The 14,253-nt window shown below is 39.7% G+C and overlaps 1 protein-coding gene across 2 annotated transcripts in view; it reads right to left on the bottom strand.

Annotated features, from left to right (window-relative positions):
* Positions 1-14,253, bottom strand: part of cers4 (ceramide synthase 4) — a 37,029-nt gene that overhangs the window by 4,665 nt on the left and 18,111 nt on the right. For both annotated transcript variants that reach the window (XM_031903758.1, XM_031903761.1), the window contains 5 exons: positions 13,517-13,574; positions 10,551-10,601; positions 8,657-8,749; positions 7,907-8,035; positions 88-194 (listed from right to left, as the gene is read on the bottom strand). In XM_031903758.1, coding sequence (XP_031759618.1) covers positions 88-194; positions 7,907-8,035; positions 8,657-8,749; positions 10,551-10,601; positions 13,517-13,574 — 438 coding nt within the window. The remainder of the gene's footprint in view (positions 1-87; positions 195-7,906; positions 8,036-8,656; positions 8,750-10,550; positions 10,602-13,516; positions 13,575-14,253) is intronic.

Genomic DNA, 14,253 nt, shown 5'->3' with positions numbered 1-14,253 from the left:
GATGAACAACAAAGCTACAAAAAACCTTTCAAGGAAACTATATTTCTTAACACTAGCTGGTAATGTGACAACATTAAAGCTCCTCACCTTGTTGGAAGCAGAACCAGTCGAGTGACAATAAAAACCACTGCAAAGATGATAAACAGCACATCGCACACCCTCTTCCACTTGGAGTAATTAAACATCTTTGCTAACTACAAAAGAAAAATAATACAGTCATCCAGCCAGCATTAGTGCAAACACTAGCCTGTAATACAGGATATGCATGTGGCTCACCAGGTGATTTCAAATTAAACAGTAACATTATATTAACGGCATAATTCATTTTTATTTGATAGCAAAACTCTATACACACAAACTGACATAGTGCTTGTCAGTACAGGAATGTAAAGGAGCGTTTGTATGCAGGTGGTGAACAGCCGAACCCCAACCCTTACTTAACCAGAATAGATGTCATATCTGCAGGGCCGGATTTAAACTTCATGCGCCCCTAGGCCTGAGTAGCTCATTGCCTCCCTCCCCGCCCTCTCCCCGGTGTCAAACCCATGCGCACGCAGGCATGCACATAGTTTTTTTTTCTTGCATACGGAACACTGGGGATTGGCACACGGGAGATTTAAAGAGCTATCACATTTTCTGCGTGTCCCCAGTACATGCTGCCCCTAAAATTCTGCTGCCCTAGCCCCAGGCCTTTGTGGCCTTTCCACAAATCTATGCTTGAATATCTGAACAAATATCTGTATAAAAGACTGTGTCTCTTTTTTTCTTAAGACTGCATTGTCTCTTGGCCACATTTTTCATTAGTAAACTGAGTAAGATCTAATTTAGGACTGAGAGCTTTATACACTGAAACCACTTTTGTTAGGGTGTAACATAATCCCTGAATCTGTAACAAAAATATATATCACAACTGGATTCAAGGTGTAGTGTTCCTGCTATTTCTCATGTTACATTTTCTTTACTTCTACCAGTATATAAGATAGCATGCAATAGAAAGTAGAATACTTACTATAGAAACAAACACCCTGGGAAGTTGTTTTGTATCTTTACCTTGTATCCTGCATATTTATCCTTTTCTTTTAGGGCTGTTTTCACATAAAACTTTAGCACCAATGTCACACTTGTATGTACATGTATTCTTACATCTATATCAATATTTAATTAAGCCCAGACACACTTCCTTTGATATATTTCCATTATGTATTCAAGAACAATAATTGTAACTAGTCTAACACCCACTGATGGTAAGCTCTGTACAGTAGCTTCTGAAAATACATAGAAGTAAAATACAGAACCATGGCAAAGGATTTTTACAGAGATAAAATAACACCAACAAGTTTTACACAGCGATATGAAACAATAGGGGATCTGAAAATAACATATTTTCTATTTCCCCAGGTGCAAATGCAACAATACTTAAAAAATTGCACCAGAGGGCCATGCACATAATAATACGGCTCACAAGTGCTAAGTGCAAGTGCAGGCGCGCTAAGGACTGCTTAGAGTCCCATAACTAAGGACTTGACCAAGCACTTTCAGCTCAAGACGCAAACCATAGTGCTGAGAGTGTTAAGTTACCCCTATATGCAATAACAGGCTCTAAGTTTGCCCAGGAGCAGTAACCCATAGCAACCGATAAGATGTTTGCTTTTATAACAGGTGACCAGTAAATGCTAACTGCTGATTTGTTGCTATGGGTTACTGCTACTGGGCAAACTTAGTGCCTTTTATTACATAATCCCGTTAATGTCTACTATGAATACCAAAGAGCCTTGTATTTACCATGAGGTAAATACAGTGCTCTTTAGCACCAGCGCCGGATTTCTAATGGGGGCGCCCTGGGGGAGAGGTCCCCATTGCTCCATATGGGAGCAAAATTTAAAAATTGCGCTGTGGCGGGGCATGCCGCCCCTACATTTTTGCCGCCCTAGGCCTGGGCCTTTGTGGCCTCACCACAAATCCTGGCCTGTTTAGCACCTTGAATTCACTACTTGCTTTTCTTGAATGACATTTATGTGCTCCCTATATTCCACCACTTCTCTATGCAGCTGTGTAGAGTGCAGACAGCATTGCATGTAGAGCGAGGTGTAAAAAAAATCAAATATTGATTCTGTTTTTTGCACCTTGCCCCTTTTTGTGAATATGCCCTAAGGAGCGGGCACATGGTACGTATACCTGCTTCTCTTAGCCCTGTGTTTTTGGGCCAGACTAAAAGAAGTGAATATGCTTGCCTACACTCCTCCGTGTGCCAATCCGCTTTACTCTGTGTGCCTGCACTCAGGCAGTTGCCGTAGTTTTTAATGCAGGCACACAGAGGAGTGTAGGCAAGCAGATCCGCTTCTCTCAGCCTGGTCAAAAAAAAAAAGCAGGGCTGAGAGAAGTGAATATATGCATTCTTTTCATTCTAGCTAGCATGAGGGAAACTATTTCCAGCAGACTATTTTATCCTATTCCAAGTGTAGCCCACTTTAGTTGGCAGTGCTGCTACTGAATGTTACTTTGGCGCTACAGGAGTCCTGAGCCCTGCTTACTATTGGGGGACAGGTATTTTTCCTTTAATGGTGTGCCTCCAACCAGGGATAATACTGGATTGTATTCCCCACCCTGGGACTTAATACTGTAATTCATCCCCTCTAGGGGGGATCCACTCTACTCCCGGCAGTTTTGCCCCTCCCTGGGGTAACTTCTTACCGACTTGGCAAGTGATCCTGGGTATGAATAAGCTGAACAGCGAGGGTTATGATGAACCAGATGAATCTTTATTTGTGCAGACCTCTCCAGGAGTGTAACACCTAAAATCAGGGCATCTTCTCCTTTACTCCACTCATAGAGAACCTCTCTCCTATTGGGTCCCAGGGTACTCCCGCCAGGTGATCCTATCTAGGTGCTCCCCCCGGTACAGAACCGGGGGCTCTCCCCGGTACTCATGCTAGGCAGACCCACCACAAGGACTCACCCCGGTACTCACGGCTGAGCACCCTCAGATTAGGAATCTCCCATCTAGTAGGGGCTTGATCCACCTGTCTAGACACTGTGTGCCCTGATCTTCCAGCTGATGTAATGCTGGGGGGTCTTAACCCCTCTACCACTCCTGGAGGGGCAATATCCGCCCATTCTAGCTATTACTCCCTACATGGCACTCCTAGAGTGTCCTATAACACGAAACTGCTTACTAAGCTTGGATATCTGGAGCACCTCTATCCAGAGGCAGTCCCCGTACTCGGAACTTCACAGCACCTGGCTGCATCCCTTTATATAACCTTACACACCACCCTGTGGCTATAACCCGAACTGCAGGGATACTCCCTGTTAACTACTGACCACCCATACCACGTGTCCCATTAACCAGCACCACCCTGGGGCCTATACTAGGGGTGTCCATCCTACGGGGCCCATTTTTGTCAAACCCCTACACTAGTATCAGAACCACTGTCCCACAAGACAAAGCAGGATCAAAAACCCTAAATCTAAATGGTGCACTGCTCCTTGGAATGCCTACAGTTGGCTTAACAATGAGAATAAAATATATAAGAGGACTCATTTATGAAGCAAGTGCAATGTGCAATGGGTATAAATAAATAAAGGGTAGATATGGGAGGGGTCTTTTTTGGTCAAAAGTAGTTAGAAATCTCTGAACAAATTGCCCTGTTTATACAGAGAGAAAGGGGAAGAGTTCCGTGAAAACTGAATTTTCAAATAAGTGTTTTATAATGGCACAAACATAGAAAAATATGTACGTTCCTCCAGCTGTTTGGCAAAAACAGAAAAAAAGATTGCAGTGCACAAGATGCAGGGTTGGACTGGGGGGTGAAGGGCCCACCGGGGCTCCTGCCCCAGGGGCCCTGCAGGTGTCCCCTAACCCTGCCCCCCTAACCCCCCTCGCAGGGCCCCCACCCAACGTCCTAACCAGAGCGCGTAAATTTAACGCGCCAGGGGAAGTGTGGTTGGACAGGGTGAGCGCTGCAAGATTCGGGTCTGGGCTGCTGGGGGCCCACTAGAGCCGGGGCCCACCGGGATTTTTCCCGGTGTCCCGGCGGCCCAGTCCGACCCTGGAGGCTTGTGCACATGCTCTTGCCCAGGCACAGTGGGCAGATTCAAAATGTAAAAAGGCATAAATATTTAGCAAGGACATGAATTTCAGCAGTGCTGTAAGTTCCACTTTTCAAATGTTTTCACATTTTCACATTTCAGATGCAGTATTATTCTGTACCTTTTCTTGTCCTTTAAGAACATGTATTGTATGGGAGCAAGAACGATTGTGAATAACATCAATCTGCTCTGTGTTTTGCATTTAGTCTAGTTGAGACATAAACTATAGAAATACATAATGTCTGACCTCTAAAGGCAAATGCACACAGGACACTTGGTTGCATTTACTGTTGCTTTTTTGAGTGATAATTGCCAGTCATAAAAGTGCATGTTGTGCATTAAGGTATTTCCATACCAATAAATAAAGGAAATTCACTCTATCCACTTAGCTACAAAACACTTGCAGAAAAAAACACTTAAAATTACCCATGTGCCATTGCCTAATGTGATGACAGCAACCTTTTAAATATTTTTCTATTGTCTATAATACACAAGCAACATCCTCTTAAAATGCTACCCTCTTAATATGCAGGTAGCTTTGTGGCTCTTTTTATTGTAGACTCTTTTCTCTTTGTTTTAAATTCCTCTTTCTGTCCCTGTCTCTCCTCCTACATAGGAGGGGGTGGTGTGGAATAAGAGTAGCAGGAATGAGGAGAGTTATAATGGAGCTTTGTTCTGCAAGCACATGTACTGTCTGAAAAGGACTTTTTCTTCTCTGGAACATAGAGTGATTTAAGTGCCAGAGCCTGATCTACATTTCTCTGAGAGAGTCATTGTTCTCTTTTAATGTAAAGTAGACATTTGTGTACCTTTATATTGAAAGACTGGTTCTGGGAGGGGAGGCCCCTGTTAACCCATTTGGTAAAAGCAAAATTCCTTCTTTAAATTTTACACAAGTTTAACAACATGAAGGGTTTATGAGGTTTAGGTCTTTTCCCTATAGACTGTAAGCCCTTGTGGGATGGGCTCTCATTACCTAATGTAAAGTGGAATTATTAATTACTCTCTTCTACTGTGAATCTATACCTTTTTAATAAAGGACATATTTTGCTGGACCTACCTTATGCTGATTGGCATTGCTTCCTACAACTAAGTTTATTATCCACAGGAACCCCAAGGTTCTTCTTCATCAATGATATGTCTAATTTAATTCCATTAAGGGCTAAACATCAAGGATGGCGTTGGATCAACAACACGCATACCACAAATTGGTGCGTCCATGTCCAACTCGATATTGACAAATCTAGTCAGAGCAACTTTTTTCACATTGAAATACATTAACCGTCGTGTGTAAACAAAGGAACAAAACGCTTCATCCGACTTTATCTGATCTGACATATTACAGCCTATAAGTTTAGCCCTAAGGGTGTTTGTGGCTTGCATATTTTTGTGTACAAAAAGTGTAAATAGCAGCACCTTTTTGACACAAATCTCCTAGGAGCCCATTTTAGTTTATGCTCCACAGGGTCCTGATGCTCACTTCCATCTATTGAAGTCTACTGGCCAGCAAACAGCTACATTTGGTCAATTTTTAACTACATTTTAACCCTGATATTACACTTTTGTAAACATTCACTGCATGTAGTTTTTTAGCAGTGGGAGGACTGAAATTTACACTGATGTTTATAGGATTAAATAACAACCTTATCCAGAATAAAAACAATATCATTATAGCAACACAAGAGTATAAAGAGGCGGGACACAATACACTACAATGACTACAATGAGAGTAGCAGGATACAATGACTATGCGACGATCGATTGATCGAGTCTAGCCTGACTCCTTCCTATACAGAAGGAAGGCTAGGCTCGATCAATCGATCCTCGCATAGTTGATGCCTGCTCCTTCCTTTGCCGTATTGCCTTAGTTCAATTGACAGGAAGCCAAGTTTTAACAGGTATTTTCTTTTAAAGCCTTCAAAATACTAAGGGGTTTGCAGGATAGGGCAATTATTGGTGCAGGGTAGAATAGCTTTTTCACTTAAAAAATTTTAGTGTTACTTTTCCTTTAAGCCCATAGAACGTGTGTAAGCAATGGAAATATGCCAGCAAACAAAAAGGTGGCAGGGGGGAGAGATCAGACTTTTTGAGAGTGGAAAAAAGACATGTGGAAAGGTTGTAGAGAAAAGCAAACAAGGGAGCAGGATAAATCAGAAACAAGGTGCTGGAAATTACTTCTGTTAAGAGAATAACCAATAACAATAACTAGTGTAGTACCAGCAAGCTAAGCAGCAATATTTAACAAGCAATACATATTAAAAGAGTGGAATTTGACTACATAGACACAGAATAATTAACCAGATATAAAACACATTTCGGGGACATCATAAAAATCAATAATGGAAAAAAATATATTTAATTAGAAAAATCCTTATTCCGAACAAACAATTTTTCATTTGCAACAAACAATTTTTCATTTACCCACAGTGTTCGGACTGCAGAACATTTGTGTAATTAAAGTTATTTTGTGCCAAAACCTTAAGCCACCTTTAAGCACTGACTGTTTGTGACCATACTAAGTCCCCAAGAAAGTCTATAAGCAAAGTCTACAACTGGTACTATATAATATATATAATATTTTACTTAGACATTATACCTCTGCTTAATTTAACTAGGTATAAAATCATACCTAGTTAAATTAAGCAGAGGTATCATCTTTAAGTAAAATATTAGAGATATTCCCTGAAATTGCACAGTTTCAGGGTATACAAACATGACATGCCGTACTGCTTGGGACAAGCTCCACAGAACTTTCCTTCATTGTGGCAATGGGTCTATAATTCTACAGACGACTAACTTACAAATTGTTATAAATTTGTATTGTGTAACTGCCAAAGGATCTCAAACAAAGGCCTGTCACTATATTTTGTGGCATACTCAGTTCTTCTGTTCAATTTAGGGTTTTTTCTCCGTATGGGAGCAAAATTTGAAAATTTGCCTGCGGCGGGGCGACATGCCGCCCCTATGTTTTTGCCGCCCTAAATCCGGGCCTTGCCTGTGTGCAGACACTCAGAGCGAATATCAGCACAGAAATGCATACTTTCGCATTTTTTTGGGCAAAACTCACTCTTTGTTTCTGTACACAGGTCGAAACAATGACTCTCAGTGCAGAGAAAAGAAGAAATGGCGAGACTGTGCCGGCTTCTCTTCACCTGCATTTTCTCTGAGTTTGGAAAGAAGTCTCTTTTAGTGTGGATTCACACAAATTAAATGTAAAAAGTGCATCATTAAAAAGAAAATTAGCCGACGTTTAGGTCCACATCAATATGTACACACATATTTATTTTTAAGGGGAAGAAAAAGTTACCACTAAGTAAGCTTCAGCAGAAAGGTCTATGTAAATAAAGTCATAAACATTCACAGAAAAGCTGCTTTGAGCCCTCTATCTTTTCTTCTTTTGTGTTCTTCTGTATCAGAATTCCTTCTCTCAGAAAAATCCTTCAGGGCACGGCATGAGTTTGTGCAGCTTGCTCTTCTCTTCCCCTCCCCTTTCTGCTGTAAACTAAGCTATAAGCAGCCAGAGCTGCAGCACAGAAGTTACTGAGACCAAGCTAAAATGGCAGCTGCTATCTTAAACAGAGGGAGCTTCTAGGGCTGTTAACTCAGGTATCTTAAAATTTTCTATAGAATAAATATAATTTTGCACTATTGTGGCTACTCTATTGGAAATAAAATATCAAAATTCCTTTCCTTCTCCCTTAACAAAGATTGGCTTGTATAGAATCTTGGTAATTGTGGTAATCTGAAATCATGTAAATATTTATTTCTACACATTTGGCAGAAAGTGCATACATGTGTTCCTGAAGCCCTCACTCACCTCCAAGATGTAATCTGCTGTGTCATGTAGTAGCATTACCAGGCTTCCTGCACGTATATAGTTGGCACAGTACGAGAATATTATTAGAAAGATGGTGGCCAAATGATGAACAATCTGCTCTTTCAGGTCCTGTTAAGATTTAGCCAAACCATTAATCTTCTGAGAATACATACTGGGCAAAAAAAAAGAGTGGAACAGTGCAATTTAAAAGATAACACTAACTATAAATTATAGAAATGTCCAGTGAAGGGCCACCATTAGGGAGGGATGGGGGGACAATCTGGGTTGCAAGCTGCTCAATTCCTCTCCTTTCTTGTTCAGAGTGAAGCCCCGCCCCCCACTTCCTGTTCAGGTCTCTCATCAAAAAAAAAAAACCCCTGCTAATGCACAGTCTGGCTCCTGCTGCCTCCAGGCATGTGCAGAAGGCTCTTCACTTCGACTACAGGTAGTCAATGTAATGAGAGACCTGAACAGAAAGTTGGGGCGGAGCTTCACTCTGAACAAGGAAGGAGAGGAATCAAGCAGCTTGTAACTGAGGAACCAGGTCAGAAAGAACAGAGTGACAAAGGTAGGCAATTCAGGGAAGCTGTTTAGAGTAATTTTATTAAAAGAGAAAAAAAGGTTTACTTATTCTTTAACATTGTATCAAAAAACTGACCTACGAATGATAACAAATCAGCCTCAATGTATCAGTCTGGTCTTATTTAGAAAAAGAATTAAAAAAAAGCTGCACTTACACAAAGCTCTTACCTTTCTCTTTACATCAAATGATATGGTGAGTAGAAGGGAACTGTAAAATCCTAGTTCCATTATGTAATACCAGTATAAAGATGAGATTAAGGGCTGAAAAGAGTAAAAAAAAACTGCACTTACACAAAGCTCTTACCTTCCTCTTTACATCAAATGCTATGGTGAGCAGAAGGGAACTGTAAAATCCTAGTTTCATTATGTAATACCAGTATGAAGATTAGATTATTGGCTGGGGAACGCATTGGGGAAGACCAGAGGGACCCGTGGGATAAACTGGATGCTTAAAAGAGACACTAAGTTGCAGATCACAAGTGACTTTATTAAGTAGACAATGCAAATCATATTTAAAGTATTTTTTTTTCTAAATTCATACAAAGCTCTGCCTAACTGCTCACCAACTTTCTCTTTATTAGGAACTATTGATCCAGACATAGATTGCGGTAGCATTATTGTTTTGCCCAGCTAATGAGCATATCTTTAGACCCTCCAATGTTTTGGTCTATGCCCCCATGTTGTTATGGTAGGGGCAGTACTTTTTAATGCTTCTCAATAAAAACTGTATGTGATTTTATCTTATGTTATTATTGTGATTACTAATTGCAGTGCTTTATTTACCAGTAGGTCCTTCCAACTGACACAAGGCCACCCATTCCAATTAGAGGAAAGGAGGTGCGGTTTAAGTATTCGGAAAGGATTTTTTACTATGAGAGCTGTGAAGTTGCGGAATTCTGTCCCTGATAGATAGCTTCAAGAAGGGGTTGGATGGCTTTTTAGAAAGTGAGGAAATACAGGGTTATGGGCCTGGTCCGATTGCCATCTTGGAGTCAGGAAGGAATTTTTTCCCCCTCTGCAGCAAATTAAAGAGGCATCAGATGGAGTTTTTGCCTTGCTCTGAATCAACTAGCAGTTAGGCAGGTTATATATAGTCAGTAAGGTTGAAATCGATGGACATATGTCTTTTTTCAACCTAATGTAGTATGTTACTATGTTACTGAATACAGGGGAATTAAATTGGCACATATATTTTTTGGCTTCAATTTTTCCTAACTGAATTATCTGAGAGGTGTTTAATATTAGAATAAAAAAAGTGAATTAAGATTATGGCTGTATAAAACAGACACAAAAAAGGTTAAGTTGGCCAATTTAATATATATGCGTATAAATAAAATATTGTGTAACTTTCCAGTTCTGTCTGGGCTATATTTGTATATAAATACCAACACACATTTCCCTAATCCCACACTATATGTGTATATATATACAGTATTGACACATGGCCACTAGTGATGAGCGAATGGATTCGCAGCGAATTTCCACATTTCACCATTGATTAATTTGTTGCGCGTCAAATTGGGCGTGGTTGCGTAAAAAAAAAAAAATGGTTGCAGTCGTTTGCGACAAAAAAAAAAAAAGGCTACCAAAAAAGACACAGGCGACAAAATGAATCGCGACAAATTCGTTTCGCAAATTTTTTTGCCGGGTTGTGAATTTTATGGTGAAGCGAAACGGGACAGATTCGCTCATCACTAATGGCCACTAATGGCCACCAGCAGTGCTATTAGCCCATCAAGCTCCTAACAATTCAGGCAGCTGAAACCTTTAGCAGAGCCTAGGAAACTAACAACATGTCTAGGCCCGTGTCAAATTTCATAACTAATTATAAAAAAATCTTAAAGAAATGGATTTCAGTGAAGAATTTTGCTGATGCAGCACTATCAACTTATTGATTTTGTAAAAAAAACTGTTTTCCCATGACAGAAGGTTAATGTTAACACACTGACAAGCACAAATATTCGAAACTATTTTGTACACAAAATAAAACCTATTGGTGTAAAGATCATATTTCCGTCAAGAATTCTCTTTACATTTTACAGTAGCAAGTTATTGCACTCACCTGATAGGGATAATCTGTCCAGAATTCACGCTGGTCCCACAACCATGGCTTCTGAAACATACATAACACAAAACTACAATGTTTTCATCACAATATATAATACCCTGTATTAGGGTCATGCACCTGGGATGTAAAAATATGCAAGCCACTTATACCCTTAATGGGACTGCACAAGGCAAATCCATAATGGAGAAGGACCTTGGAGTCCTTGTAGATAATAAACTTGGCTGTAGCAAGCAATGCCAGGCAGCAGCTGCAAGGGCAAACAAGGTTTTGAGCTTTATTGAAAGGGGCATAGATTCACGGGAGGAGGGTGTTACTCTTCCCCATTACAGTGCACTGGTAAGGCCCCATCTAGAATATGCCGTTCAGTTTTGGTCTCTAGTGCTCAAACGGGACATTATTGAATTAGAGAGGGTCCAGAGAAGGGCAACTAAGCTGGTAAAGGGTATGGAATGTCTCAGTTATGAAGAAAGACTGGCCAAGTTTGGGTTTGTTTACACTGGAGAAGAGGCCCTTAAGAGATTACAATGATAACTATGCATAAATATTTAAGGGGATCATATAATAACCTTTCTAATGCTTTATTTACCAGTAGGTCCTTCCAACGGACACGAGGGCACCCACTCCGTTTAGAAGAAGGGAGGTTCTGTTTAAATATTCGGAAAGGATTTTTTACTGTGGGAGCTGTGAAGTTGTGGAATTCCCTCCCTGAACCTACTGGCTGATACATTATATAGCTTTAAGAAGGGGCTGGATGGATTCTTAGCAAGTGAGGGAATACAGGGTTATGGGAGATAGCTGTTAGTACAAGTTGATCCAGGGACTGGTCCGATTGCCATCATGGAGTCAGGAAGGAATTTTTTCCCCTCTGCGGCAAATTAGACAGGCTTCAGATGGGGTTTTTTGCCTTCCTCTGGATCAACCAGCAGTTAGGCAGGTTATATATAGGCATTATGGTTGAACGTGATGGATGTATGTCTTTTTTTCAACCTAACTTACTATGTTACTATGATATAATAAGGATATATTATTATGTTTATTGCTCTTGTTTTGTTATTGGTTGTATGTTTGAATGTTATTTGTAGTTCAGTGTATACATTAATTTATTGTACAGTGCTACAGAATATGTTCATAGGCGGAGGATGACTTTTTTGTTTGGGGAGGCTAAAGATGGCCCATACACTGACCTACATCTAATGTGACACTTAGTGGATTCACTGCTGGTGTAAAAAATTAACCTCCCAACTACCTCTTGCCGTTCCCACTGACTCCCAGGGATACTATGCAAAAGTGCGGGTGGGGGGGATTTTTTTAACCCTAAAATGCTTAGGATGTAAAAGCATTCATACGTGCACTTCTGTTAGGGGTTCTCTATACATTTGTGTTCAGTTAGGTTAAAGGGGTAGTTCACCTTTAAATTAACTTTTAATATGATGTAGACACTGATATTCTGAGACAATTTGCAATTGGTCCTCTTTTATTTTTAATGGTTTTTCGGTTATTTAGCTTTTTGTTCAGCAGCTCTCCATTTGGTATTTCAGTAGCTATCTGGTTGCTAGGGTCTTATATACCAGGTAGTGGTTTAAACAAGAGATGGGAATATGAATAGTTAAGGGGCTGCATGGAAAAATTAAACTGTAGCTTCACAGAGCAATACTTTTTGGTCAGTGACCCTCATTTGAAAGCTGGAAAGAGGCAGAAGCAAAAGGCAAATTATTCAAAAACTATATAAAATTAACTAGGAAGACCAATTGCAAAGTTGCTAGGAATAGGCCATTCTATAACATACTACAAGTTAACTTAAAAGTGAACCTCCCCATTAGATGTGTTTAAGTTAGCTTTATAGAAAGTGAGGCAGCAGGTACTGACATCCCAGGCACGTTATATACAGCGAGACACAGTCTTTATATACAAAACCAGCACATTATATGCCATGAGGAGCAGTGGGTACAGATGGCAGATATTCAGGCCCTGGCACAGCCTTGGCCCCACTGTAACTTACTATAATTGGAAAAAACAATGACAAAAGTAAAAAAAAAATAGAATGTGCAAAAAACCATAACAAATATATAAAAGCACAATGAGCTTTGTCAGGGGGAAAAATTAACTTACCCTCCATCTGTTAGGGTAGGGGATATTATAAATGTCAGATGACAAAAAACAATTTAATTCCAGCTAGTGGGTCAGCCGTTAGAACATATACAGTATAGTACCTGTGGGATGAAAACTGCAGCAAAGTTCAAAGCTGGTTCATTTTTTAAGTCTTCATTTCTGCAGTTTGCAAAATTCCCTGATCCCTGTCTGCATCTGTGTCTTGATTGGTCAATTTTACTGTCTGTCAAGAAAGCTGTGCTCTGGTTGGAGAATATACAAGAAGAAAGATCCAATCAGAGCACAGCTGATTAGAGCAGAACCCGGAGCTTGCAGGGACAGGAGAAGATTTGCAGCACAGCGCAGAAACAGAGCCAGGTTTTTTTATTTTATTTTTTTATTTTTAGGGTGCCAGAGCAGGTTTGGGGAGGCTTAGCCTCCCCTAGCCTTATTGAAAATCCGCCTATGAATATGTTGGTACTCTATACATACTTCATAATAGTGCATGTCCTTGCATTTATCCACACCACACTCTAAAAATTTCTCAGCCAAGGCCACTACTTTTCCACCACATAATTGATATTTGACAACTTTACAAAGTTTAGTTTTATTAAATCAATCACATTACTTAAACAACTAAAAAGTAAATATGTAAAAAAAAAAAAGTATCCTGTTTTAATATTTACCACTTAGAGCTCAACATTGCACTTGAAATGCTGACACAAGGGTCACTCATTTGTGATATTGTGTATGATAAAGCATTCTACGTGTTTTTTGCAGGAATTAAATAAACAGTTTGTTGAATAAAAACTGCCACATTTATTATAGCACTCGAATAGATTAAAATTGATGAATAATCTGCATTTACTCACATCATTTAGCAGAACAAGGCCAGTAAGGAATGAAATAACATAAAAGACAAATCTCCAGCTAGAAAATAAAACAAAGAATCTCTTGTTAAATGTAGACAACTGTAAATTACTGGAACTTTTAAAACAAAACAAATTTTCTGGCTAGTCTGTCCCTCTTCGAAAACTTTTTAATTTAAAGGATAAATCGTAATGGAAAGAAAATTAAACTCTAATCAACCTTTCCTTAAACATTAAAGGTAAGGATGCACCGAATCCACTATTTTGGGATCTGGCCGAAACCCAAATCCATTGTAAATGTTTGGCGGCATACTGAACCGATTCCTAATTAGCATATGCAAATTAGCCCATAAAGGGGTTAAAGAGAACTGTGCCCTTTGCGTACTGTGAAAAATCTTCAACTTCCGCGTGACAAAAAGGATTCAGTTTTGCCAAGCCTGTGGATTTGGCTGCAACCGAATCCTGCTGAAAAAGGCCAAATCTAAAACCGAATCCTGGATTTGGTGAATCCATAATTAAAGGGATTAATTCCCCTCAAAAATTCTAATTCTAAGCAACTTTCTATTATAAAATATTATAATATACAAATGTTCATTGTGTTCAAAGTTTGGAAATGTAATTGCATTTAGTAATCTGTCCTTTATTATTCTCTGCGCTACTGTATTTTATTCCTGAAACAATGTAGCATAAACTAGCTGTTAAGTGACTTCAGTAACCTTCCTCCTAAAAATGAACCAGTG

This window comes from Xenopus tropicalis, chromosome 1 (assembly GCF_000004195.4).
Source record: "Xenopus tropicalis strain Nigerian chromosome 1, UCB_Xtro_10.0, whole genome shotgun sequence".
Taxonomy (NCBI): domain Eukaryota; kingdom Metazoa; phylum Chordata; class Amphibia; order Anura; family Pipidae; genus Xenopus; species Xenopus tropicalis.
Note: the sequence above shows the minus strand (reverse complement) of the source record. Positions and strands in the feature narration are given on the sequence as shown.